Consider the following 27648-nt stretch of genomic DNA (forward strand, 5'->3'; position numbering starts at 1 on the left):
GGTGATATGGTCATGCTTTCGCCCCCTCATCAGGATCCTAGCAGTGCTATTCTGAATATACTGGAGTCTCTGAATACTCTTGCCAGGAATCCCGATGAGGAGCGCATTACAGTAATCCAGCCTGGATAATAACGCAATAACTCAATTTTTGTATCATCAGTCCAAAGCACTTTGTTCCAAAATGAATCTGGCTTGTCTAAATGAGCATTGGCATACAACAAGCAACTCCTGTTTGTGGCGTGAGTGCAGAAAGGGCTTCTTTCTCATCACCCTGCCATACAGATGTTCTTTTGTGCAAATTGTGCTGAATTGTAGAACGATATACAGATACACCATCTGCAGCAAGATGTTCTTGCAGGTCTTTGGAGGTGATCTGTGGGTTGTCTGTCACCATTTTCACAATCCTGTGCATATGCCGCTCCTGCATTTTTCTTGGCCTGCCAGACCTGCTGGGTTTAACATCAACTGTGCCTGTGGCCTTCCATTTCCTGATTCCATTCCTTACAGTTGAAACTGACAGTTTAAACCTCTGAGATGGCTTTTTGTAGCCTTCACCTAAACCAGGAGACTCAACAGTCTTTGTTTTCAGATCTTTTGAGAGTTGCTTTGAGGATCCCATGCTGTCACTCTTCAGAGGAGAGTCAAAGGGAAGGAAGCACAACTTGTAATTGACCACCTTAAATACCTTTATATCTCATGACTGGACACACCTGTCTATGAAGTTCAAGGCTTAACGAGCTCATCCAACCAATTTGGTGTTGTAAGTAATCAGCATTGAGCAGTGACAGGCATTCAAATCAGCACAATGACAAGGGCACCCACATTTTTACACAGCCAGTTTTTCTCATTTGATTTAATTTCATACAACTAAATACTGCGTCACTAAAAATCTTTGTTTGGAAAACACAGCAGTACTCAGATGTTCCTAGGAAATGAAAGACATACCACTGTTATCTTTTTTGTGGAAAGGAGAGTCAATTATTATGCAGGCTGAGAGGGGTTCCCAAACTTTTTCATATGACTGTATATATTGAAGTAACAAAATTTTCAGAATAGCAAATACTTTTTGTTGGCCTGGACAAACATTCATACAACATTATGTTAAATGGATTTCATTTGAATGAAATGTAAATTTCTGTATAACAGACATTTTCCGACCAAAAATTGCCACTGAAGATGATAATGCGATGCAAAAACGCCACACCTACACTTTTGCCGAGTTTTGGGGAAACCTGCAACAGACTGTCTCTTTCTTGTTAGACCACATGAGAGTGACTGTCTGTGGTGAAATTTCCTGCCTCGGGCAGTCTCGGTGAGCCTCAGCGCGAGTGTAGGCGAGACATCACTCACATAGCTGAATTTTGATGTCTCATTTTCAAATAAAATATTTCTTGCAGTTTGAGAAGTGGTGTTCTTTTTTATACAGGTATTATCAAGCTTGGGTCACAGAGTCAGTTCCACAAGAGACAGAAAGATGAGTCCAGGTCAGGTATTAAATGTTCTGAACATCGTGCGACAAGCGTGGTACTTGATAAGATGCAGCAGAGCAGCTATGGAGCTGTCCTTGCGCCGTTGTTATTAGAGATGGCGACTCACTTAATTATAACAAAATATTTTTATGGTCCCATTTTATTAAAACATGATTATCTGCGGTGGGCTGGCGCCCTGCCCGGGGTTTCTTTCCTGCCTTGAGCCCTGTGTTGGCTGGGATTGGCTTCAGCAGACCCCTGTGACCCTGTAGTTAGGATATAGCAAGTCGGATAATGGATGGATGGATATATATACACATACTAGGGGGCTTTGCCCCTGCTTGCTTTGCTCACCCAACGCCTGCGCTATGCGTCAACCACTTCTTGTCTCTGACACTCACTGAACGCACCCCAAGCTGACACGGTCGCTCCTCCGACACCCCCTCTTAAACTGTGATACAATGGGAAACACATACAGTTTATTTTAACCCCTTCTTTGCTCGATCAGCTGCTGGCTTGATGCTGCTGCCGTGCCGCGTGATCTGCATTTCGTGCAGCGCACTTCTGTCATATCACCTATGTCCATATATTCTGTCTTTTTTCGCTTTTACCTTTTCATCAATATCACATTGAATTTTGATTCCGTCTTTGGAATTATATCATGACAATGCAACGTGTAACGGCCTGTGAGTGAATATCGTTTCTTTCTTTCTACAAGAAATGTGTCTGCCATAACCATGCAGAACTTTTCCAAATCTCGTTGCATAAGCTGTTGTCGTCTGGTGGGACATGAAAGTGTCTCTGAGACAATCGTGTTTCATCTTCTTCCAAGATTTCTTTTTATAATAGAGATATATATATATATATATAGATAAATGGAAAAATTTAAGAATCTCATAGCTTTAAGGCCAGAAAAATGCTCATCAACATTTTAATGCATTTGTGAAAAAATCAGGACGATGTTTCATATTTTATTTCCTATGTAACAGTTTGAAAGGCCGTTCTTTGTGCTGCTGTATGGGGGGGGTGCAGAAGGCAGCGGGTTGGACTGCAAGTCCGCAGCATTGTGGGTCAAATCCCGCCTGAATTATTTCCTTTATCTTGATCTTACAGTGTTTATGTTTTGTATACAGAAGTATGTGCAGAAGAATAATTATCAACACTACAATATGTAAGTGATATTAATAATCTAGCATAAATTGAGTATTACTATAAAATTATATCATAAAAATTATTCCTTACATTGTTCTTTAAAATGTAAGATAGTCATGATGTTGAGTCGTATAGATAGATAGATAGATAGATAGATAGATAGATAGATAGATAGATAGATAGATAGATAGATAGATAGATAGATAGATAGATAGATAGATAGATAGATAGATACTTTATTAATCCCAATGGGAAATTCACATTATCCAGCAGCAGTATACTGATACAATAAATAATATTAAATTAAAGATTGATAATAATAATAATGCAGGTGAAAAACAGACAATAACTTTGTATAATGTTAAATGTTAACGTTTACCCCCCCCGGGTGGAATTGAAGAGTCGCATAGTTTGGGGGAGGAACGATCTTCTCAGTCTGTCAGTGGAGCAGGACAGTGACAGCAGTCTGTCGCTGAAGCTGCTCTTCTGTCTGGAGATGATACTATTTAGTGGATGCAGTGGATTCTCCATAATTGATAGGAGCCTGCTGAGCGCCCTTCGCTCTGCCACAGAGGTTAAACTGTCCAGCTCCATGCCAACAATAGAGCCTGCCTTCCTCACCAGTTTGTCCAGGCGTGAGGCGTCCTTCCTCTTTATGCTGCCTCCCCAGCACACCACTGCGTAGAAGAGGGCACTCGCCACAACCGTCTGATAGAACATCTGCAGCATCTTATTGCAGATGTTGAAGGACACCAGCCTTCTAAGGAAGTATAGTCGGCTCTGTCCTCTCTTGCACAGCGCATCAGTATTGGCAGTCCAGTCCAATTTATCATCCAGCTGCACTCCCAGATATTTATAGGTCTGCACCATCTGCACACAGTCACCTCTGATGATCACGGGGTCCATGAGGGGTCTGGGCCTCCTAAAATCCACCACCAGCTCCTTGGTTTTGCTGGTGTTCAGTTGTAGGTGGTTTGAGTCATAGTATAGGTGACTTGTGTAAAGTAAAAGTAAGTCTTCTTACCCTCTTCTTCACAGACATGGTGTTTATGAATTTGCCACATGAAATTGTGTTGCGAAGTTAAGTTTTTTCTGTAATGAGCCAGTCCTTTCATTTTATAATGCAGCCTTATGGGGCATGAGGCACTGCAGGAATATAAAAAGCCTAAAAACTTACCAATGAAGCAGCAAAAGTTCCAATATAATAAAACATGCCTTCCGTGTTTCTGCCACATGTTTGTGAAAACAAAAGGGATCTGTAAATAATCATTTTATCACATATTCCTGGTACTATTTTTCTCGCGGTGAGAGCATGTTTTCCATTCACTTGTGTGGGTTATCACATAAATATGGGATTAAATCAACACGATTTTAACCACATGGCATGAAAGGTTTACTGTGATTTGGTCTTTCAAGAAGAAACCGAGCCCCCCTGGGAGGGTGACAGGTTACTGCAGGAGACGACAAGCACTGAGTGAGGCTGCACAGCTGTTCTTCTTTTAGAATGGATGACTTTTTAAAATATTGGTGCATTTTTGTTTAAAATTGACATGTATAAGCTATTTCACAATGTGTGTGTAAATCGCAAGACGCAGATCAATACTCAACGACTGTTTTGGTGGAAAAATGGATGTGTTTGGCAAGTTTTAAGACTTTTGTAAACCATAAGGCCCCACTATAAAACAGCAGGGCTGGCTATGCATTTTTTAAATTTATAGAAAATGCTTAACTTTAGAACACAGTTTTGCATAGTAGATGTATATGTGTGCGGTATGTCCCCTGTTTGTGAGGAGATAGGTTTGACCTTATCCTTTAAGGTGAACTTTTTATTATTTCATTGCCTGGCAGCATATTAACAACATCTTTTGCCTTCCTTTGAATTTTCCATTTCTGTCTTCTGTATGTGGTCATTTAAACTGATTACGCTGCCAATGTGCACATAATGGTTGCTGTTTCGTTCTCTCTGGCATTGTTCTTTCTCAGTGTTCTTTAAAATGTAAAAAGAACATTCAGAAACTGCAGTCAGTATTCTCAAGTCTTTCGATTTCTATTTCTACTATCCATCCAGCCATCCATTTTCCTACCCGCTGAATCCGAACACAGGGTCACGGGGGTCTGCTGGAGCCAATCCCAGCCAACACAGGGCACAAGGCAGGAACCAATCCCGGGCAGGGTGCTAACCCACTGCAGGTATTTCTATTACCACAATGAAAACTCTGTTATTCATCCATCCATCCATTCTTTACCCAACCTGCTATATCCTAACTACATGGTCACGGGGGTCTACTGGAGCCAATCCCAGCCAACACAGGGCACAAGGCAGGAAACAAATCCCGGGCAGGGCACCAGCCCACCGCAGGGCGCACACACACAAACACACACACACACCAAGCACACACACTATGGACAATTTAGGATCACCAATGCACCTAACCTGCATGTCTTTGGATTGTGGGAGGAAACCCACGCAGACACGGGGAGAACATGCAAACTCCACGCAGGGAGGACCCGGGAAGCGAACCCAGATCTCCTAACTGCGAGGCAGCAGCACTACCCACTGCACCACCGTGCTGCACTCTGTTATTCATTGTATGAGAAAAACAAAATGGCTTGCAGAACACAAGCTTTAAGTACTATTAATATATTTATAAGACGTCATTAAAAAATTGTATTTAAAACAGTAGGCTTGTGAGCATGTAAACATAAAATTTGGAAAGCAGTGACAATGAGCATAAAAATAAATATATTAATACATTGACAAAGTATATTAAGAAAAATGAACATTAAAAAACACCAAACATTTCTAAGACATTGTCCAGGCTTACCTAAGAATTATTTGCTAGGGCTTATTAAAAATCAAACTAGCAATGTTTGCGTAAGCCACACTGAACTTTTATAAGATCAGTCAGTCACTCAGTTATTCTCCAACCCGCTACAGCCAGCACAGGGCACAAGGCAGGAACAAACCCCAGGCAGGGCACCAGCCCACCGCAGGGCACACCGACACACCAAGCACACACACTAGAGACAATTTAGGATCGCCAATGCACCTAACCTGCATGTCTTTGGACTGTGGGAGGAAACCCACGCAGACACGGGGAGGACATGCAAAAGCCACGCAGGGAGGACCCGGGAAGCGAACCCAGGTCCTCCTTACTGCGAGGCAGCAGCACTACCCACTGCGCCACCGTGCCATCCTTTATAAGATCACCTGCCTTGTGCTGTCTTATGCTGTCTTACCTACTTTCTGTGTAAGAAGTGAAATGTTTGTAATGTCTGTATGTTGTCTTGCGTTGCACTTGTCTTTCATGCACCTGTCTTTTATGTCTGCACATTGGGCCTGGAGAAACGCAATTTCGTTCAGCTATACATCCGTTGTTGTACTGTTGTATGGTATGAATGACAATAAAGTTCACTTACTAACTTACTTACTTAATTTTGGTAAAGGAGTAATACCAATTGAATAATTATAACAGTGCATTAAAAATATTTATAGGTGTAATCTGAAAGGTTATTTGTTTTGTAGTGGGATGTTATGGTGGCAGGTCTGTTGCCACATGAGGGCAAAAGGAGGAGATTTCTCTTCAAGCAAAACTGCCCAAGCCCCTTTAGTTTTGGGGTCTTTGAACAATTTTGCTTATCAAACTTGAGCACTAAAAATAATTTGACTTCATCAGAGGTCAGACATCAACACTACCCAAATGACTTGTGTGAAATGGAGTTCACATTATAAATTCAGTGTTTTAGTTCACAGAAACATGTGCAGAACAAACTGTGTGAAAGTGAAAGTGAAATTCCTGCCATTCACACAAGAAGAAAGGCGTTTTGTTTCTGTCAGGAATTGTTTACATGCACTAATTCCACATTAGAACATGAGAACAATCTAGACGAGAACAGGCCATTCAGCCCAAAACAGCTCGCCATCCCATCCACTTAATTCTTCTAAAATAACATCAAGTTGAGTTGTTGAAGGTCCCTAAAGTCCTACTGTCCACCACACTACCTGCTCACTTATTCCATGTGTCTGCGGTTCTCTGTTGTTTGTGTGAAATATCCCCTTAACAAGTTTCCAACTGTGTCCCCATGTTCTTGATGAACTCATTTTAAAGTCACTGTCTCGATCCACTGGACTAACTCCCTTCATAATTTTAAACACATCAGCCATGTCTGTTCTTCATCTTCTTTTGCTTAAACTGTAATGGCTCAGCTCTTTTAATCTTTCCTCATAACTCGTCCCCTGTAGCCTTGGAATCAGCCTGGTTGCTCTTCTCTGGACATTTTCTAGTGCTGTTATGTCCTTTTTGAAGCCTGGAGACCCAAACGGCCCACAGGACTCCAGATGAGGCCTCACCAGTGTGTTTTAAAGCTTAAGCAGAACCTCCTGTGACTTGTACTCCACACATCAAGGCGCTATATAACCTGACAGTCTGTTAGCCTTCTTAATGGCTTCTGAACTCTGTCTGGCAGTTGATAGTGTCGAGTCCACTATGACCCCTAAATCCTCCTAATAAGGTAGACTTGCGATTTTCAGACCTCCCATTGTGTTTTCAGACCTCACATTTTTACTTCCTATGTGTATTACTTCACATTTACTGGCATTAAAATTCATCAAGCCTGTCTGCTATCCAAGTCTCTCTGTAATGATTGAATGGATTCTCAATCTTCTTAGGTTGGTATCATTTGCAAACTTCACCAGCTTGTTATTTATATTCCAATCCAAGTCATTTATGTGTGCCGGCCTGTCATTTAGCACTTAAATAACGATCTGTAGTGAAAAAATTAAACCACCAGACTCATTTCCTGTCAAATGCAGACATTTCTTCACTACATAATAATTGTTCTGGTAGTACGATCCCCACTTTGCCAGTTATGAGTGTAATCTTGGTAATCACAATCCTAAAGATGCATCAGAGACAGAAAATTCTCACATTCTCAACCTCTTCTGCAAGAATCAATAAACTCGGGAGGGTGATAGGCAGTTAATGGTGGTGGTGGGGTTTCCATGTAGTGAGATTTGCCTCTGGAGACAGCACAGTAATGTGCATAATGGTGCCATTTGAGTGTGTCTTCTTGTGGAAAATTTACAGCAAGTCATATTTTAAAGCGTGGATTGTAACATTATTAAAATGTACTGCACTCCTCCACGATGATATGAATGAGAAGAATAAATAGAATTGATATTAACGGTGAGCAATGGTTTACTTGCAGAAAAGAGCACAGGAAAACATGGAAATACGGATGAGGCTTTAGGGAGCAATAATTCTTGTTTTCCATCTCCAAGAAACCTTATAATTTCCTAAAATCCCTTAAGAGATTTTTGCATTTTACGATCGTGAAATCACCTGAGGCATACATGTGCGATCGGGGATCTAGGCTCAAATAAAGTAAGCAATACCACTCTGGGGCGAGAGGGGGCGCTGTCACCACTGGTATCTTCTCTTTTCCCAACAGCCCTGAGATGATACCCAATGAGAGCTTACAGCCCTGACGCCCTGAGCAAGCCCCACCCCATCTGGTCAGAACAACATTAAGAGGGATGACCCGGAAGGTGGTGTCTCATTTGCGACCTGAACTCAAGTCTGAATGGGCTCTCGAATGACAACCGCGTAAAACTCAAAAATGCTGCAGGAAACCCTGCATTGGCCGATTTTGCCCAGCATCTTTTTTTTTTCGGTGTCACTGTGCACCTTTTTGTGTCAGTTTATTGACATTTACTTCATGTTTTCGTTCTGTCGTCCCGTTATTTTGTTTTTGCCGTGGGTGCTCCTGTGTTAGGATTTTGTAGCATGTTTGCCGAGGATAGAGTCTCAGAAGTTGCACCGCATGATGTCACTGGAGTGATGGTTTATAAGCTGGCAAGATGTTGTGGGGGGGGTGGGGGGGGGGGGAGTGAGTGAGAAGGTAGAGGGAGTCCTAAAATAGCTGGGGTGCCAATTGGGCAAGCCCCATTTAATTTAAAACAAAACAAACTTGAAGGGCACACAACAGCGTTAACCAACCAAAGCAGACAACAGCCTCACATGGGCCTCTAGCAGCATTTCTGGTATCTTTAATCTGGAGTCGTTCCTGCCAGTTGGGCTCTCAGGTCTGAATGAGATGCCACCTTGCAGGGATGTCTCTCTTTCATTTCGGCCTGACCAGAAGGGGCAGAGCTTGTCGAGCTCTGTTGTCCTCAAAGGGCCGTTTCTTGTCGCTTTGAGGGATAAAGGAGACAAGACTGTTAGTGGTGGCGCCTCTTCTTGTCCTGGGGTGGTACCACATGCATACCGTATATACTCGCATTTAAGTTCTCCCATGGATAAGTCGGGGCTTGAATTTACCGTATAATTTCCGGTATTTCATAATGTTGGTCATATAATTCGAATGCAGAAAACTCACGCTATTAGTCCAAGAGATTATGATATGCTAATGCCCACCTGAGAGAGTTACCACGGAGCACACGGCCTCTTTTTATGTATTGTGCCTATGTGACCACACGGTAATACCCAAACTATTCTGACGTGAAGTTTGCACTGTTTTGTGTTTTTTGTACCTCACACCCTCATACACCTTTATCGTAAGAACATCCCATATCTACGATGAAGTTTTCGATCAGAAGAAAATATGAAGCTGGTTTTAAATTAAACGTTGTTGAAGTAGCGAAAGAAATTGGTAACTGCGCTGCTGTAATTTGATGCATTTGAGAAACTGATGCAAGATTGGAGGAGGCAAGAAGATGTAAAAAAAAAAAAGTGTTGCATTTTTGAACGGGCGTATAAGTCGGGGTCTGATTTTATGGTCGATTCTTCGGGTTTCAAGACCCGACTTATACGCGGGTATATACGGCATGCGTCACAAAGTGTGTACTTGCAACCGAATTTGTTTTATTTTTTCGAAAGAGAGTTGGCAAGCAATTTAGTGTGTTTCTGCCTTTGAATGTTATGTGAACTTTGATTCTGGTTAGCATTCTGGTTTTCACATTAGGCCATTTTGCACTTCTGGTAAATGGCCTTACTTCCGTATTTTTGATTACGATCCACCTCTTGATCCTTCTTTGCTAGCATTTTTGTATTGTTGGCTTAAGAAAGCAGGAGGTGCGTTGCCTGTGATCTGCTAGTTTTTAGAATCCACACTGGTTTTTTGTTTTCTTCTCTGTATTTTGGACTTGGTGTCCCAAAGCGCAAAAGTCCTGACAATTCCAAAAATACCCACTGTAGGGGTGGTTGGGGGCGATAAATTCCATTGAAATCCCACAAAAAAGGGCCTTGTAGAATCTTTATAATATCAAAAGGTTTATACTTAATGATGAAACTCTGACATGACATAAAGCTCCATAGTGCGCAAGATTATAAAGGAGTTGTCCAAAAGTGCAAAAAGTCCCAATGCAGAATCCAAAAAACGGAGCCCTGGTTCCAAAACATCCAAAAAAAAACTCATAAGATCAGAAAACTCCCAGTGACACTACTAAGCACATTCAAAGTGAACCACCAGGAACTGTGGGAGACCCTCCGGATTGAATAGGGGCAGAGGGCAGGTGACTGACCGTGATCCTCAAGTAGGATTTTACTCAATGGTGCATTGGTGATCATCTCACATCCAGCATCCTCGATTTGAATCCTGCGCCTGGCCATTGCCTGTGTGGAGTTTGCGTGTTCTCCTTCCTGCCTGTGTGGGTTTTTCTCCCACATCCCCAAAGTAATTGGTGATTCCACATCGGCCCTGTGAGTGTGTGCATAAGTGGGCCAGAGAGTGGACTGGTATGGCCTCCAGGGTTGGTTTCTGCCTTGCACCCGATGAATTAAGCTGCCATCTCATAAGAAATGATCATTTTCATCGCCCCCCCCCCCTCCACCCACCTTTTGTGTGAGTTATAAAAAAAGATGCTGTCAGTCTTTTGCCAGGCTGTTGTCACCTGTTCATCCGTTTGCTCAAATTTCCAATTTTGCCTCGTCATTTTCCAGTTCCATCGAGAGCTGCAGCTTTTCCCTACCTTCCCTTCAGTCGAGTTCCGCTTTGCTATGGAGATGGCAGAATGACGGGACTACTAGAAGGGTCAGCTAATCCCCAGAAGGGCAGAAAAGCTCAAAAGCACACAGTTGAACGCAACGTGGGGGAAAGAAAACAAGTTCATCTTGAAGGGATGATTAAGTTTGCCCTTTTTTTTTCTTCACTCCGTGCACTTCATACAATGAATGAACTTCTCGCCGTTCCCGGGGCCTGATCCTCCTCCGCCTGGCAGCCTCGCTTTGTAAGGAGCGTCTCGGCTGGTTAATTAAGGCACAATGCAAGGAGGGCTAATCGGTAAATGAGCTCATCAGAAAGGGTTTTGAAGCTTACATAAGCTGCTCCTTCTGTGAATGGAGGGAGTCTCCCCATTCTTGGGGGCAAAGCGGCAAAGACGAGAAGTGGAGGTCTTCTGTTTTCTTTTCTTTCTTCTCCCTCTGTCTCAACAGGACCTGTTAATTGTCCCCAGATCTACAGATTAGACCTACCGCGAGGATTAAAGAGAACCCAGATTTGGGGGCAGAGTACGTCTGACCCATTGCCCCCTCAAAGCCTTGGCCCTAGGAACTGTCATGTGCTTGGATCCCACCACATTCCTGTAAAAGGATCACCGTGCAACTTTCTCTCAGCCCCTACAACAAGTGACTCCCTCACTAAAATGGGAATAACAGTACGCAACGAGATGCTTCATTCTCAAATTTGGATAATCCGGTTTATTGTCATGATAGGCCAGGGCCAATCCTGGTAACCCATCAAGGAAAAAGCCCGGGACAGGGAGCAAGCCCATTGGACACACACACACACACACACACACCACAGGCCCAATTTGAAATTGCCAGTTAACTTAACATTAGGGCATACAGGAGAAAAGGCAGAATATCCAGACATGGAGGAGCATGCAAACTCCGCACCGACAGCAACAGTTTACAAACCAGACCAAAATATTAAGTGGGTGTCTGAAATACTGTATGAGGGGGAATGAGGCGATGAAATCCCCAAAAAAATCCAGCAAGATACATAATATCCAATAGCGTGGGTGGGTGGTTCTGCTTGACATGATATATGAGGGGGGCTTAGCTCGGATGGGCGGAGTGATGGCTCTGAGGCTAGGGATCTACGCTGGCAATCGGAAGGTTGCTGGTTCGAATTTTGTAGACGCCAGAAGTGACTCTACTCCGTTCGGCCCTTCTCCTAACCTGGGGAAGACGTTAACCTGCAAGAAGCCCTGCAAGCAGGTCCTCCAACTTACAGGGAAAACTTGGGGATTGGTGGCAGGATTGGCACTCCAGCCACCGTATAAAAACACCTCACAGTGTTCCAGTGTGGTGCTGAGGTGTCACCTGCTGCACTCGGGTCCCAATCCAGGGGGTTTGTCATGTGGTGGTTGAAGCAACATGCTATCAGCGTATGGTCCCAACCTCTCTCTTAGCCCAAAGATACTGTAAATTGTTCAAACCCAGGATGATAGACCTAGATAGATAGTCTGTCACTGAAGCTGCTCCTCTGTCTGGAGATGATCCTGTTCAGTGGATGCAGTGGATTCTCCATAATTAACAGGAGTCTGCTCAGCGCCCGTCGCTCTGCCACGGATGTCAAAATGTCCAGCTCCGTGCCTACGATAGAGCCTGCCTTCCTCACCGGTTTATCCAGGCGTGAGGCGTCCCTCTTCTTTATGCTGCCTCCCCAGCACACCACTGCGCAGAAGAGGGCGCTCGCCACAACCGTCTGCTAGAACAGCTGCAGCATCTTATTGCAGATGTTGAAGGACGCCAGCCTTCTAAGGAGGTATAGTCGGCTCTGTCCTCTCTTGCACAGAGCATCGGTATTGGCAGTCCAGTCCAATTTATCATCCAGCTGCACTCCCAGGTATTTATAGGTCTGCACCCTCTGCACACAGTCACCTCTGATGATCACGGGGTCCAGGAGGAGCCTGTCAGGCTGCATTGATAATTCTATTAAAAGGATTTTTGTAAGAAACATAAAAATTTAAAGGAGGACACTTTTTTATTGTATGGCCAGAAAGAGATGTTAGTTACTTTTTTGTAATGTCAAAACGTATTTACTATTCATTTTTGTTTGATTCCATAAACTTTTTGCCTGTCTCACTCACTCACTCAACCAAGTTGGAAATATTGTGAGACACCAATTAACACTGGGCATCTGTGCCATGACACGGAAAAAACGGGACTACCTGGAAATGTGCAAACTCCTTGGTTTTCCTGAAACTAAGGGACAGACTGTTGTGCCTCTGCGTCAAAAGTCAAATCTCTTCTCTTCTCTTCAAAGCCAGTGGCACATTGCACAACATGCCAGATCAGATGTGTCTGATTTGTGGACCTTCTCTTTCTCTTCTGATAAAGGTGCCACAGGAGAGATTGGGCATCAAACTAAGAGAAGTGGGAGTTCAGGGTTTGGTGTGTGATAGTGGGTGATGATGCAAGGAACCTTATCAGAATTGGGTGAAGTTAAGAGTGGTGTCCAGCAGGGGTCAGTGCTGAGGCCACTGCTGTTTTTAATATATGTAAATGATCTGGATAGGAATAAAAATAACAAGCTAGTTAAGTCTGCTGATGATATCAAGCTCGGTGGATTGGCAGATAATGTAGAATCCATTGAAACATCACAGAGGAACCTGGATAGAATACCGGCTTGGACAAATTTGTGGCAGATCAAACTTAAAGTCAGTAAATGTAACGTATTACACGTAGGAAGTAAAAAAATTGTATGTTTGAATGCACAATGAGAAGTCTGAAAACCACAAGTCCACATTATGAGAAGGATTCAGGAGTCATAGTAGACTTGACACTATCAACTTCCAAAAAAGTGATAGAATATCAGGTTATATAGCGCCTTGATGTGTGGAGTACAAGTCCAAGGAGGTGACGCTCAAGCTTTATAACACCACATTTGGAGTGCTGGGTGCAGTTTTGGTCTACAAAAAGGACATAGCAGCACTGGAAACGGTCCAGAGAAGAGCGATGAGGCTGATTCCAGGGCTACAGGGGATGAGTTATGAGGAAAGATTAAAAGAGCTGAGCATTTATAGGAGATGAAGAGGAGACCTGACTGGAGCATTTAAAATCATGAAGGGAATTCATCCAGTGGATCAAGACTGTTATTTTAAAAGGAGTTTATCAAGAACACAGGGACACAGAACCTTGTTGAGGGTAAATTTCACACAAACATTAGGATGTTTTTCTTCACACAAAGAACCACAGACACGTGGAATTAGTGACTGTTTTATTTTTGGGAAAATGGTTCAAAGGTTTTAAGAGAAAATAAGCAGGCAGGAATCAGAGAGGAAAGGTCCAATACTTCAATTGTTTACTTGTTCAAATATAGTATCAGTTACTTACAATATAATAGTATTAAACATACAGATATAGGAATTATGCTATTGACTTACAGTAATACAGATATATGTAAATTATACTATTGACTTACAGTAATACAGATATATGAATTATACTATACTTACAGTAATATCAAAAGACCCAGAGCCATCATCCTAGACCAGTAGACTGAGGGAGCCCACGTGTCAGTCTCGCCAGAGGATCAACTCGTGAGCCTGGTCCAATACCGGGCGGTGTGCACGTTCCCCACGGTTGAGCTTCCGAAGAAACTGAGGGCGGAACCTTCCCTTATATACTAATTGAGTGTCCTTACCCAAAATGGCTTACGTGTAAGCAGTGTATACAGAAGTGATCAGTTTCAGCACACACCCTTCCACGGGACGCAGTATTGTTTTTCTTCTACTTGGCCCTCACTGAGATGGTGCCTAGTATCAGAAGACACACAATAACAAGCGTTGCTTGCAATGAAGCCCCTCAAAGTGAAAAACAAGTACATAGCCTTGACTGTATTCCCATAACATTCTGAAACTCTTTATGAGAAACAAGTTTTTGCACATTCTTTCGCTATCATCCCAAACATTCCAATCTTTGTAGCTGGTTTTGCACTGAAGCGACCAACACCCCCCCCTCTTACTCCTTTATTTCATCCCTTCTCCTGTTACAGAGAAAACTTTTTTTATTACAGTGACCAAGTAGTTTGGTAGACTATAGGACTTTAGGGACCCTCAAAACTCGACTGTTATTTTAGAAGAATGAAGTGGATAGGCCTGGCGAGCTTTGTTGGGTTGTATGGCCTGTACATGTCAGTGGGGTACCAAGCAAACCCTGGAATGTGAATGTGATTTTACATGGGATTCAATTTTAGTACAAGAAAAACAATGCAATATAGATGCAAACAAACCAGCAGCATAGCAAGTGCCGAGAAAAGCAACTCTTCTATGCCATGAAGTGAGTGAGGTTTTTCTTCTGAGAAGAGTAACCAATCAGGGAATGAGCCATTGTAATGAGCAGGATCCAATCAGGGAAGGACCATGAAATGAGCATGAACCAATCAGAGCACGATTAGGGGACCATTTTCAGAAAACAGCGTTTACTCTCATCCACACCTAAACGTTGATGCTACGTTTGTAGAAGTGTACTACTCTGGAGAACATTTTTAAAAGTCTTTATTTTCAGATGTTGTGCATTCTGCTCAGATGTTTTTCATAAATAAAACACCTAATTATTGCAAATGCAGCTTTACACAAATAAAACTCTCATGTTGGTTTTTCCTGGTGAAAGACTAGTTTCTGCTGAATGAAAGAAATCCACAACGAGTCTTTATTGTTAGTTCTAGTTCAGTTGAACATTTGAGATATCTCAAGGGAAAAACAAACTTGACAAATTTCTTTGAAGAATAAGTAGGCTGAATTTCAAAAACGCTGTTCCACGGGGGAGGCATGTTGAAAGACAGACAGATATGGCGACAACAGTAGGTGCACTTACTGTAGAGACGGCATAGATATGCTGCAAAAGGAAAGGAGCAATAAGAAACAAGAATGCAATCGGAAGAAGAAAAAGCGCTCGCAATATAAAAATGTAGCAGAAATGCCAACATTCCAGTGGCAGAGCATCTAAAGCGTTTTTGAATGACGTTCACAATGAAACGCACTAGATATAGAAAACTAAATGCTTGATTAGCGGCTGATGGCTTTCCTCAGCATACACGAACTGTGAACTTGTGAATTTTTTCCATTAAATGTGTCTGTATCTGTGTGCAATATGGTGGAAAAAGTGAAGTGCACATTGTTTTTTATTTTTCATTTTGCAGAATGAGCTGGGAAAAAGTAGCAAACGAGGATTTCGGATGCCTGGGCCCGATTTTGTGTATGGAAAACCATACATCGTCAGAGATGGAGGTGTCCCAGAAGGTATGAGGAATGTGTTTTTAATTTATTTTAACAAAATCATAGAAGATAACTGACATTGATGTAGAGCCATGGTGGTCAATGCCTATCCTGGCAGAACAAGGTGCAAGGAAGGAATATCCTTAAGGTTACATATGGCCAGGTAGTCTAACATGCACAAATTTGGGACTCACGTGAAAAAAACAGAGTACCTTCAGAAGAACCCACACAGCTATGAGATGAACATGTCAAATCCTCAACAACTGAACACTGTGTTCTAATCCAGTCTTCTCAAACTGTGGTTCTACCAAACTATGAGTGGCTATCTATTCATCCATTCACTTTCAGAACTCAGTAGGATCATATGGCGCCACAGCGCCTACCAAAGACCTCAAAGAAGAAACATACACTGAATGGGACAGCAGTCCTCTGCAATCCACACCTACAGTTACACCAGACCAGTCAGTTTAGGATGGGGAGAAAACTGCAAAACCTGAAGAAGGATAGCCATGCAAATATATACATATAAGTAACTAGTCCTATATATATGTATGTATGTATGTATAAAGTATATATATATGTATGTATGTATATATATATGTGTGTGTGTGTGTGAATTTATGTATATCCATCCATCCATTTTCCAACCCGCTGAATCCGAACACAGGGTCACGGGGGTCTGCTGGAGCCAATCCCAGCCAACACAGGGCACAAGGCAGGGAACCAATCCTGGGTACGGTGCCAACCCACCGCAGGACTTTATGTATATATATATGTATAAATGTCTGTATGTATATATAATGTATATGTATTATAATAAAATAATCCTGCGACAAGATGAGACTTTTTGGAAGATAAGATGAGACATTTTAGAAGATTTTTTCAAGTGTCGCGAGTTGAGACAAGTGACGCCCTCCTCTCAATATTCACCCACGCACACAGTCCTCTCACCTCTCATTCATGTGAATGCTTTTGTCAGACACATTTTCTGCTCTCTCTGATCTTATAAATTTGAATGTTTTCTTCACTTTAAGTTCCCAATTAAAGAAGACATATTATGTCCAAATCCTATTGAAGGATTTCATCATGAAGGGTTATCAACAGAAAAAATGAGCACACGGGCAATTCTAACACTGAGAAACGTTGACATCAAGCGAATTAACGCCAAAAACGTTGATCGGTTACACGGCAAATTGGTGAAATGCGTATCAATAGGCTATGCTGAAACAGTTGGTGGTGATGGTGCAGAAGATGAAAACATCAACTTACAATATCACAAAGAATATTTACAACCGTTAACACCGTCTGGTTTTCCACCGTACGAATTACTGTAGAAAGAAGGATGTATCCAAGAAAGGTAATGTAGTACATCATCAGGGGATAACATTAGACAATAAAAGAGATCTTGATATGCCATTCGTATTAAAATGTTAACAGTTTCCAGTTAGAATAGCTTTTGCAAAGAAAATTAACAAGTCTCAGAGCCAAACATTCAAAAAAGTCCAATTCAATTGTGGGCAGTTATACGTTGCACTGTCACTATGAAAGTCCAAACACAGAATCAAAATTCAATGCGATAGTTATGAAAATTTAATTCAAAAAATTGTTTTTACTGAAGTTTTATAGTAAAAGTGTAAGTTTAAAATGTATTTGCATGTTAGTTTCAAAGCCAAACAGAACAAAATCGTATTATCAATGAATAACTCTTAAAGCAACATGAAACATAATTTACTTTCAAATTATTATGTTTTACTCTTTTTTAAGAGGGTTAATTACTCGCTGTAATGTAAAATAGTTCCATTATGCATATGTAACAATTTACATGAAAATAAAAATCTGTTTTAAATTGTACATCCGCATCCCCATACGCGAGTGGCAGAACTGTGAAAGAGGTTAGCACGTAGCGCAGGCCCAGGGGTTGGCAAGCGAAGCGAGCAGGGGGCAAACTCTTTCATATTACTGTATATATATATATATATATATATATATATATATATATATATATATATATATATATATATATACACTAATAAAAGGCAAAGCCCTCACTGACTGACTGACTGACTGACTGACCGACTGACTCACTCACTCACTCACTCACTCACTCACTCACTCACTCACTCACTCACTCACTCACTCACTCACTCACTCACTCACTCACTCACTCATCACTAATTGTCCAACTTCCTGTGTAGGTAGAAGGCTGAAATTTGGCAGGCTCATTCCTTACAGCTTACTTATAAAAGTTAGGCAGGTTTCATTTCGAAATTCTACGCGTAACGGTCATAACTGGAACCTCTTTTTTGTCCATATACTGTAATAGACTGCAGCTCGATGGCCATGGGAGGCGGAGTTGCGTATCATGTCATCACGCCTCCCACGTAATCACGTGAACTGACTGTGAACGCAGTACGTAGAAAACAAGGAAGAGCCCCAAAGAGCGCTAAAGAAAACATTCATTACACAATTGAGAAGGCAGCGAAACAATAAGAAGCGAGCGAGTGACGCATACAAGCATATTCATAAGTGCAGCTACTGCGGATACAAAGCACGGTGTAAACCGTAAGTTTAAATTAAGTTTATAGAAACGCTCCCGCTGCCGTTTGCAATACCATATTCGCAACATACAAGTTTAATGAGAAGACACGAGGTATAAACGAGACTTTGGATCACTTTGTAATGGAGTTAAAATTGCTGTAGCGAGAAACTTTTAAGTGCCGGGTCTTAGCTAACATTAAATAAAGCCGTGGACATCGCAATATCACACAAGAGAGCGGCTCACGTGAAGTGACTGAACGCAGCACGAGTGATCACTCATTACACAATTGAGAAGGCAGCGAAACAATAAGAAGCGAGCGAGTGACGCATACAAGCATATTCATAAGTGCAGCTACTGCGGATACAAAGCACGGTGTAAACCGTAAGTTTAAATTAAGTTTATAGAAACGCTCCCGCTGCCGTTTGCAATACCATATTCGCAACATACAAGTTTAATGAGAAGACACGAGGTATAAACGAGACTTTGGATCACTTTGTAACAGAGTTAAAATTGCTGTAGTGAGAAACTTTTAAGTGCCGGGTCTTAGCTAACATTAAATAAAGCCGTGGACATCGCAACATCACACAAGAGAGTGGCTCACGTGATCTGACTGAACGCAGCACGAGTGATCACTTCGATGAATCAAACCTGTTCAAAAAACACATTACACAATTGATAATGTAGGAAAAGAATATGAAGCAACTGATGCATACAGACATATTCATGAGTGCAGGTACTTCGGAAACAAAGCAAAGTGTAAACTTAAAGTTTAAATTAAGTTCATAGACCTACAAAAGGTTGCCATTGATTTGAGGCAAGATTGCTTTTCTCCTGTACAACTATACGTTGCATTCTCAACAGTAAGCTTGCACGGCTTGGTCATTTTACAACCGGAGTGCTGAACTGACAACGTGTTATACAAAGAGAACTATAACAATCGTAATAAACGAACAATAAAACAGTAGAGAACCCGTGGATTAAATAAAAAGGCTGCTTCCTTGGCGAAGCAAGGAAAAAGGATGGGCTTATATGGCGTTCGTTTATAAAACAGCCGAGAAACTGAGTAAAGGCTGCTTCCTCTTCAGAGGAGAGTCAAAGGGAAGCACACATTGCAATTGACCACCTTAAATACCTTTATATCTCATGATGGGACACACCTGTCAATGAAGTTCAAGGCTTAACAAGCTCATCCAACCAATTTGGTGTTGCAAGTAATCAGCATTGAGCAGTGACAGGCATTCAAATCAGCAAAATGACAAGGGGACCCACAATTTTGCATAGCCAGTTTTTCACATTTGATTTAATTTCATACAACTAAATACTGCTTTACTAAAAATCTTTGTTGGGAAAACACCCTGGTACTCAGATGTTCCTAGGAAATGAAAGACAGACCACTGTTATATTTTTTGTTGGAAGTAGAGTCAATTATTATGCAAGCTGAGAGGGGTTCCCAAACTTTTTCATATGACTGTGTATATATATACTGTATCCATTCATCCATCCATTTTCCAACCCGCTGAATCCGAACACAGGGTCATGGGGGTCTGCTGGAGCCAATCTCAGCCAACACAGGGCAGAAGGCAGGAACCAATCCCAGGCAGGGTGCCAACCCACTGCAGGACACACACACACACACACACACACACACACCAAGCACATACTAGGGCCAATTTAGAATCGCCAATCCACCTAACCTGCATGTCTTTGGACTGTGGGAGGAAACCGGAGCGCCCGGAGGAAACCCACGCAGACACGGGGAGAACATGCAAACTCCACGCTGGGAGGACCCAGGAAGCGAACCCAGGTCCCCAGGTCTCCCAACTGCAAGGCAGCAGCGCTACCCACTGCACCACCGTGCCGCCTGTATATATATATATATATATATATATATATATATATATATATATATATATACACAGTATATATATATGTGCATATATATGTACTGTATATATGTACACATATGTAAATGTATATATATATATATATATATATATATATATATATATATATATATATATATATACAGTCGATTCCGCTTAATCGGACCACATCGGGACGCGATCATTTTGGTCCTAATAACCGGCTGGTCCGATTATAGGAACATGCCCTATATATGTGCAACCAAGACGGGACGTGCTATAAGTAACATATTAAAATGTCATTATGACTTTTATTGTGCTGCACACGCGTATGGCGAACGTACAAACAAGAACTATGTACATGTACATGTACGGATGCTTACAACTTGGTTTATTCAAAAAGAAATCTACAAATTCTTCAAAACGATCTACACGACACTCAGCATGCCAAGCACAATAAAAAAGGCTACATTACCAAATTCCAGTCAACGTTTGAAGAACTTGTCTAGTGTGATCTGACGCATTCTGTTGACGCACTGCACTTGAACAAAATCACCACAAACATCTAACGCATCAATGGGACTGCCTTCATTTCCCTCCTGCATGAAATAGTGGCGCAAAGTTTCAATGCATTTCGGTACTAAAAGCGTCCAGTTTGACTTTCTTAAAGCAAAAGCTTTCTCGTGTAAACTTTAATCCTTATTGACAGGAAGGAATTCCTTGCACGGACACTCTTGTTTACGCTCGACTTCATGTTGCTGGCTACTGGCTGGTCCGTTTTAGGAAAGAAAGGGCAGGCATGTTCACCCCCACTGGTTTGCACTTGGTACAAATTTTCTGACTTCCCGACCTTTGACAAAAGCATAAATTCTCCTGGGGAGCCCAGGGATCCGCCCGATATTGCTGATCCGATTTACATGCGCTTTCTGCGGGTGACTTGTGGCTTCTTTTTCTTATTCTCTGTCACATTCCTTGGTCCGATTAAACGGAATTTTGGTCTAAATAAGTGAACAATATTAGGCTTATGTAATACGATCTGTTTTGGTTCTTTAGGATTCGGTCCGAATAAGTGGCTGGTCCGATTAACAGGTGGTCCAATTAACCGGAATCGACTGTATATATATATATATATATATATATATATATATATATATATATTATTGATATATATATTGTGTTTTTATATGATACATATATAAATATATAACTCTAAATCATTTTAATATATTTGTACTATTCAGGTCATTCATCCTACTACTGGCTGCTCTCAAGTGAAATTGTATTTATTTTTGTTATTTTGTTCTGTTGGGCAGTGTTGACTAAATGGAACTACGTGACTTCAGCTCCACGTCCTGGAAGTGGTGGTCAGAAGGCACTTCAAGACTTTGTGTCTTTGAACAGGGAGGCAGTGAAGTCCGGGCTGGTGACCGCCCAAGAGCACTACCATTACCGGGCCTTACACGATTACAAGTACAATCCCGTCAAAGTGGGACCCTGGATGAAGCATCAACGCCTCCCCGCTGACATGACCTTTGGGCTCCCATCACAGTGAGTAACGTTTGTGAATGGTGCAGTCAGGGGGCCAGGCAGCCAGAAGCAGTTTATGTTCACACAGACTGGAGCTTTACAGGGTCAGCTTACATCACAAGGAGTTGACTGCCCATCTTATTGGTTAACTTGTTTGAACAATTCTAGTATTCTGCCAGTTGAGGAGCCAATGGAGGTGGTTCTGGCATCTGATTAGGATGCCTCTTGGATGCCACCCTGGGGAGGTGTTTCAGGCATGTTCAACCAGGAGGAGACCTTGGGGTAGCAGGAGAGATCATTTCTCTCGATTGGCGTAGGAGTACCTTGGTATCCCCATGGTGGAGCAGAATGAGTTGGTAGAGAAAGGGATATGTCTCTGTATCTTTGCCAAATCTGCTAGCCCCTTCAACCCAGACTTAGATAAGTGGCAGAAAATGGATAGATGGATGGATATTATGTATGACTCGTATAACATTTTAGACTTTGAAGATAGTCAAAATGCGCACGGGATTCCGATCAGTGTATTGTAGACATATAGAACATCAAGCTACCAGGGGATGGAGCTCAATTATCATGTTCTCTTGAATTTTCTAAGATATGGACTCCTCAGTTCATTAATCCAATTGGGTTAAGATCAGGTGACTGACTTTGACATTGCTTTGGCTGTATGTTTTGGGTCATTGTCCATCTGTATCATGAATCAATTTGACGTCATTTAGCTGGATTTGAGCAGACAGTATGTCTCTGAACACCTCAGAATTCATTCGGCTGCTTCTGTCCAGTGTCACATCATCAATAAACACTAGTGTCCCAGTGCCACTGGCAGCCATGCACGCCCAAGCCATCACACTGTCTCCCTCCACCATGTTTTACAGATGATGTGCTATGCTTTGGATAATGAGCTGTTCCACGCCTTCTCCATACTTTTTTCTTGCCATCATTCTGGTAGAGGTTGATCTTGGTTTCATCTGTCCAAAGAATGTTTTTCCAGAACCGTGCTGGCTTTTTTAGATGTTCTTTAGCAAAGTCCAATCTAGCCTTTCTATTCTTGAGGCTTATGAGTGGCTTGCACCTTGCAGTACTTTCATGCAGTCTTCTCTTTATGGTAGACTTGGATATCGATACGCCTACCCCCTGGAGAGTGTTGTTCACTTGGTTGGCTGTTGTGAAGGGGTTTCTCTTCACCATGGAAATGATTCTGTGATCATCCACCACTGTTGTCTTCCGTGGATGTCCAGGTCTTTTTGCGTTGCTGAGTTCACCAGTGCTTGCTTTCTTTCTCAGGATGTACCAAACTGTAGATTTTGCCACTCATAATCTTGTAGCAATTTCTCGGATGGATTTTTTCTGTTTTCGCAGCTTAAGGATGGCTTCTTTCACCTGCATGGAGAGCTCCTTTGACCGCATGTTGTCTGTTCACAGCAAAATCTTCCACATGCAAGCACCACATAAATCACTCCAGGTCTTTTATCTGCTTAATTGATAATGACATAACGACGGACTTGCCCACACCTGCCCATGAAATAGCCTTTGAGTCATATGTCCAATTACTTTTGAGCCCCTGAAATGAAGGGATTGTGTTAACAAAATGCTTTAGTTACCTCACATTTTTATGCAATTGTTTTGTTCACCCCACTGAATTAAAGCTGAAAGTCTGCACTTCAACTGCATCTGAGTTGTTTCATTTAAAATTCATTGTGGTAATGTACAGAACCAAAATTAGAAAAAAGTTGTCTGTCCAAATATTTATGGACCTAACTGTAGATGGTTGCCACCAGGTGGCTCTCTGTCTTATGTTCTGGTCCAGCTTGACCTTTGCTTCTGCATAACCTCTGAATGGAATGAATGATGGCTTACTTCTCCATGGATAGAACAGTTCTTCTTTTCTCCACCCTAGCAGCCCGTTTCTTCTCTTCTTCCGTTGGGATCTTTTCGTGTTAAAACTGATTCAGTCAGCTTTTGTGTTGCAATTACTTAGTACGTTTTCCTTAATTTTTCACTTAAGCTGGCACTTAAGTGTTCAATCTGCCTCAAGAATGATTTAAGATATGAAGAGGTAGGGGAAGTGACGGCGAAGGTGGTAGTTATGAGAACGGCACCCGTGTGCATGCGCCGCACGGCCACCCTGCTAGCCGCTGTCGAGATTGATTCTACAATAAAATAAAATAAAAAGAGGAATAAAAATCATCTCCCCGAAAGTGGACAGTAGAGGTCATGTAGTATATGCGTACCAAATTTCAGGTCAATAGGTCAAACGGTTTGCGAGCTAAAGGTGATTTAAAATCCCGGACAGACAAACGAACAGCCACCGTAGCATATTATATAAGAACGAGAACGGCGCTCGTACACATGCGCCATATGGCTGTCTCCTTGCCGCTCCCGAAAGTTGATTCTACAATAAAATAAAAATAAAAAGAGGAATAACCTTGGAGGTTAATCATCACCCCATAAGCGGATAGTAGACGTCACGTAGTATATTTGTACCAAATTTCAGGTCAAATGGTTTCCAAGCTACAGGTGAGTTAAAATCCTGGACAGACAAACGGACAGCACCGGTAGCTTATTATATAAGAAGATATAATCTCCTTTCTTACTGTAACGTCTGATGTTCTTCTCTCACTCATCATGATTTCATTAACACTGTTATTCTTGCAAAATTTCCACAAGCACGATTTGCTAGTACTATAATATAATATAATATAATATAATATAATATAATATAATATAATATAATATAACTTAAGCACCCTAACCCCAACCATTTCAACAGCTGAAGCAACATGAATAGCACGCTGAAGCATGTAAGAAGAAATTATCATTATATTGAATAGACAGTTTTTTTTTAATATCAAGGTTATAAAAGATTATAGAAAAGAATATGTATAAATCATAAAGGATTTGGAGAATTGAAAGAATTAGAGAGAAGGAGGTTATGGCAGGTTGTGTAGTGGTTAAGGCTTTGGACTTCAAACCCTGAGGTTGTGGGTTCAAATCCCACTACTGACACCACGTGTCCCTGAGAAAGTCACCTGACCTGCCTGTGATCCAACTGGAAAGCCAAAAAGTAATATAGTCAGTTGTATCATAAATGTTGTAAGTCGCTTTGGATAAAGGCGTCAGCCAAAGAAGTAAATGGGTTGACGATTGGGCGAAATTAAGTGTAAGGTGGAGAGTGCAGATGAGAGGGAAGGAGGAAGCTTTAAAATAAAACAGTCGACTTCAAGGCTGACCTAACCCAATAATAATAATATAGTCTAGCCATAAGAAAAAAGTCCTAAAATACAACCAATTAAAACTTAATAAGCTGCTTAGATGACGTAATGTACAAGACAATAAAGTTAAATAATGCAACCTCTAAGCCAAAATAAATCAATAATAGACAAAACTAAACTTAAGGGATATAAAAGCGAGATTTTCGTAACACTTTTTGTATGCTACTCACTGAACACACTTGATCCGTAACCCGAGCGACTCCTTCAAATAGCTGCCCACTGTTTTCATTTTCCGAGTATGTAAAATACTATAGCAGAATTCAGGCTTTACCGAACTGTGTGGCCTTTCAAAACACTTGAGTGTCGTGATGAAATCCCTCGTTTCAGATTCGTGAACATTTTCAAAATGCAAAATTGGAGGCTACCCAAAGTCAAAAGTGAGGATACGTTTTTAGTTTTAATGTGATGCCCTTTGGTCTTGTAATCGCTCGCCCTTCAGTAGACAGGAGGCCATGTCTCTCTATCTTCAGGTCTGTATTTTATAAAATCTCTCCCCATCTCACTAAGAGAGGACAGTGGTGCAGCAGAACATGTACATGTTGTGGATAATTTGCATGTGCTCTGCCTTTTGAATTTCTGGTATTAGACCCCTTTTGTATTTATGACTTTGAAGTTTGGTTTTGTTTTTGCTTTGGATTGATGAATCGCCTGCCTTTTGTGCTTTTGACCCTCACTAAGTTCTCCGATCATGGTTCCTCTCTTGATCAACTGTCATAATTGGCCTGCTGGTCTGCCATTTTCCTTCAGGTTTGCTGATTCTTGTTGGTGTGCATCCCGTTCCAATTCGTGGTCTGTGGCCAGGTCATCATAACAACACCAAAACACCAAGTACGCCTCAAAATTCACACAGTGAGGCGGCAGTTGGAGTTAAAGAATATACTTAGTTCATTGTGCCAACACCTTGGCAAGGAGATGAAGTGCAGATGCAACTGCAAATGTCGTCAGAGAGCTCATAGGATTACCATAAAACCAGTGCTCCCCTGGTAAACTCCTCACCTTTCTTTGCAGATGACCCCCTCAGCCCACTGCTAGTTGATACCCCCCTCAGGCCTTGAGCTGCTGTGGGTTCAATTCATGATCACTATACAGTTTAGATTTGTAAGTTGCTATGTGTCAGATAAACAAATAAATATTTACAAAAAACGTATACTTGTTCCCTTCATCTTGGGATTTCAAGATGCTTGGTCACATCATCTATGCAGTAAACAATTTTAATTGTTAATCCAGCACCATTAAAGCATCATTACAATGAATGTCAACGCCTAATGCATGTGAATGATAATAACTTGTGCCAAAGTGCTATTTAAGAGCCATTCTCATTGTGGTCATCAATGCTAATTTGAGCCGAATGCTAATGTTAGTTTAAGCTGCGTGAATTTTTTTATTCCTGAAGATTCTGCTCAAGGAGACTTTTCCATTAAGCAAGGCTTTTAGAGACCTGACAGGGAGATTCACCGAGGAAGCGTCGGCAAGCTTTTAATCCTCGGCAATACGCCAGGCACTGCAGTTTCATTCCAACGCCAAATCAGTTTTACATCCCATTAAATGGAGGTTAAATGTGTAATCATAGATAGCAATTAGCGCATCAACATTATTTGTTTCAATTACTTAATGTGAACTGCCAGGATAATGCGCCGGTTTGCGCTTCCATTCTCTTCTCGTGAAGTTTCCAACTCCTTCCTCCTCCTCCTCACTTCAGGAGTCATCACAGGAGTAGATGGTAGACCACAAAGCCCCCTTGTCTCCGTGTCAGAGAACGTTAAACGTAGGTGGGAGAGGATGGTGTTGTTTGCTAAACTGTAATCTCTTATCTCCAAATACTGTAGATAGAAAGATAGATAGATGTGGTTTTAAAGACATTCTGGTGCTGTGGAGTTCACCAGTGTGTCCGTCTATCTATCTATCTATCTATCTATCTATCTATCTATCTATCTATCTATCTATCTATCTATCTATCTATCTATCTATCTATCTATCTATCTATTATATAGTGCCTTTCATATCTATCTATCTATCTATCTATCTATCTATCTATCTATCTATCTATCTATCTATCTATCTATCTATCTATCTATCTATCTATCTATTATATAGTGCCTTTCAATGACCCTAAGCACAAAGCATAGACAAACCAGGAGTGGCTTAGAGACAGCTCTGGTAATGTCTTTGAGTTGCCCAGCCAGAGCCTGGACATTTCTGCACAGACCTGAAAACATTTGTCCACCACTGGTCTCCATCCACAGAATGCCAGAAAAATCCCCAAATCCAGGTGAGAGAAGCTTGTCTCATCCTACCCAAGAAGACTACAGGCTGTAACCTCTGCCAAAGGGGCTTCAACAAAGTACAGAGTGGAGAGTTTGAATACTTGTGTCAATGAGATATTTTAGTTTTACTTTTAATACACGTCCAAAATCTTGTTTTCACTTTGTCATTATGAGGTATGGATTGTTGTGTGACATGGGGGAAATTTAACTGATTTTGCACAAAGCTGCAACATGACCAAATGAGATAAAAGCTGAAGGCATCTGAATACTTTTTGAATGCATTGTATATAACCTGACCTTCTCAATTTCACTTTATCTGTTTTGGAGCTGCAGTGGGTTAG

The 27648-nt window shown here is 41.5% G+C and overlaps 1 protein-coding gene across 2 annotated transcripts in view; it reads left to right on the top strand.

Moving 5' to 3' along the window:
* The window catches only part of cfap77 (cilia and flagella associated protein 77), a 165420-nt gene that overhangs the window by 78123 nt on the left and 59649 nt on the right, over positions 1-27648 (top strand). For both annotated transcript variants that reach the window (XM_028808568.2, XM_051931802.1), the window contains 2 exons: positions 15768-15867; positions 21558-21792. In XM_028808568.2, the coding sequence (XP_028664401.2) occupies positions 15768-15867; positions 21558-21792 (335 nt within the window). The remainder of the gene's footprint in view (positions 1-15767; positions 15868-21557; positions 21793-27648) is intronic.

This window comes from Erpetoichthys calabaricus, chromosome 9, assembly GCF_900747795.2.
Source record: "Erpetoichthys calabaricus chromosome 9, fErpCal1.3, whole genome shotgun sequence".
In the NCBI taxonomy this organism is placed as follows: domain Eukaryota; kingdom Metazoa; phylum Chordata; class Cladistia; order Polypteriformes; family Polypteridae; genus Erpetoichthys; species Erpetoichthys calabaricus.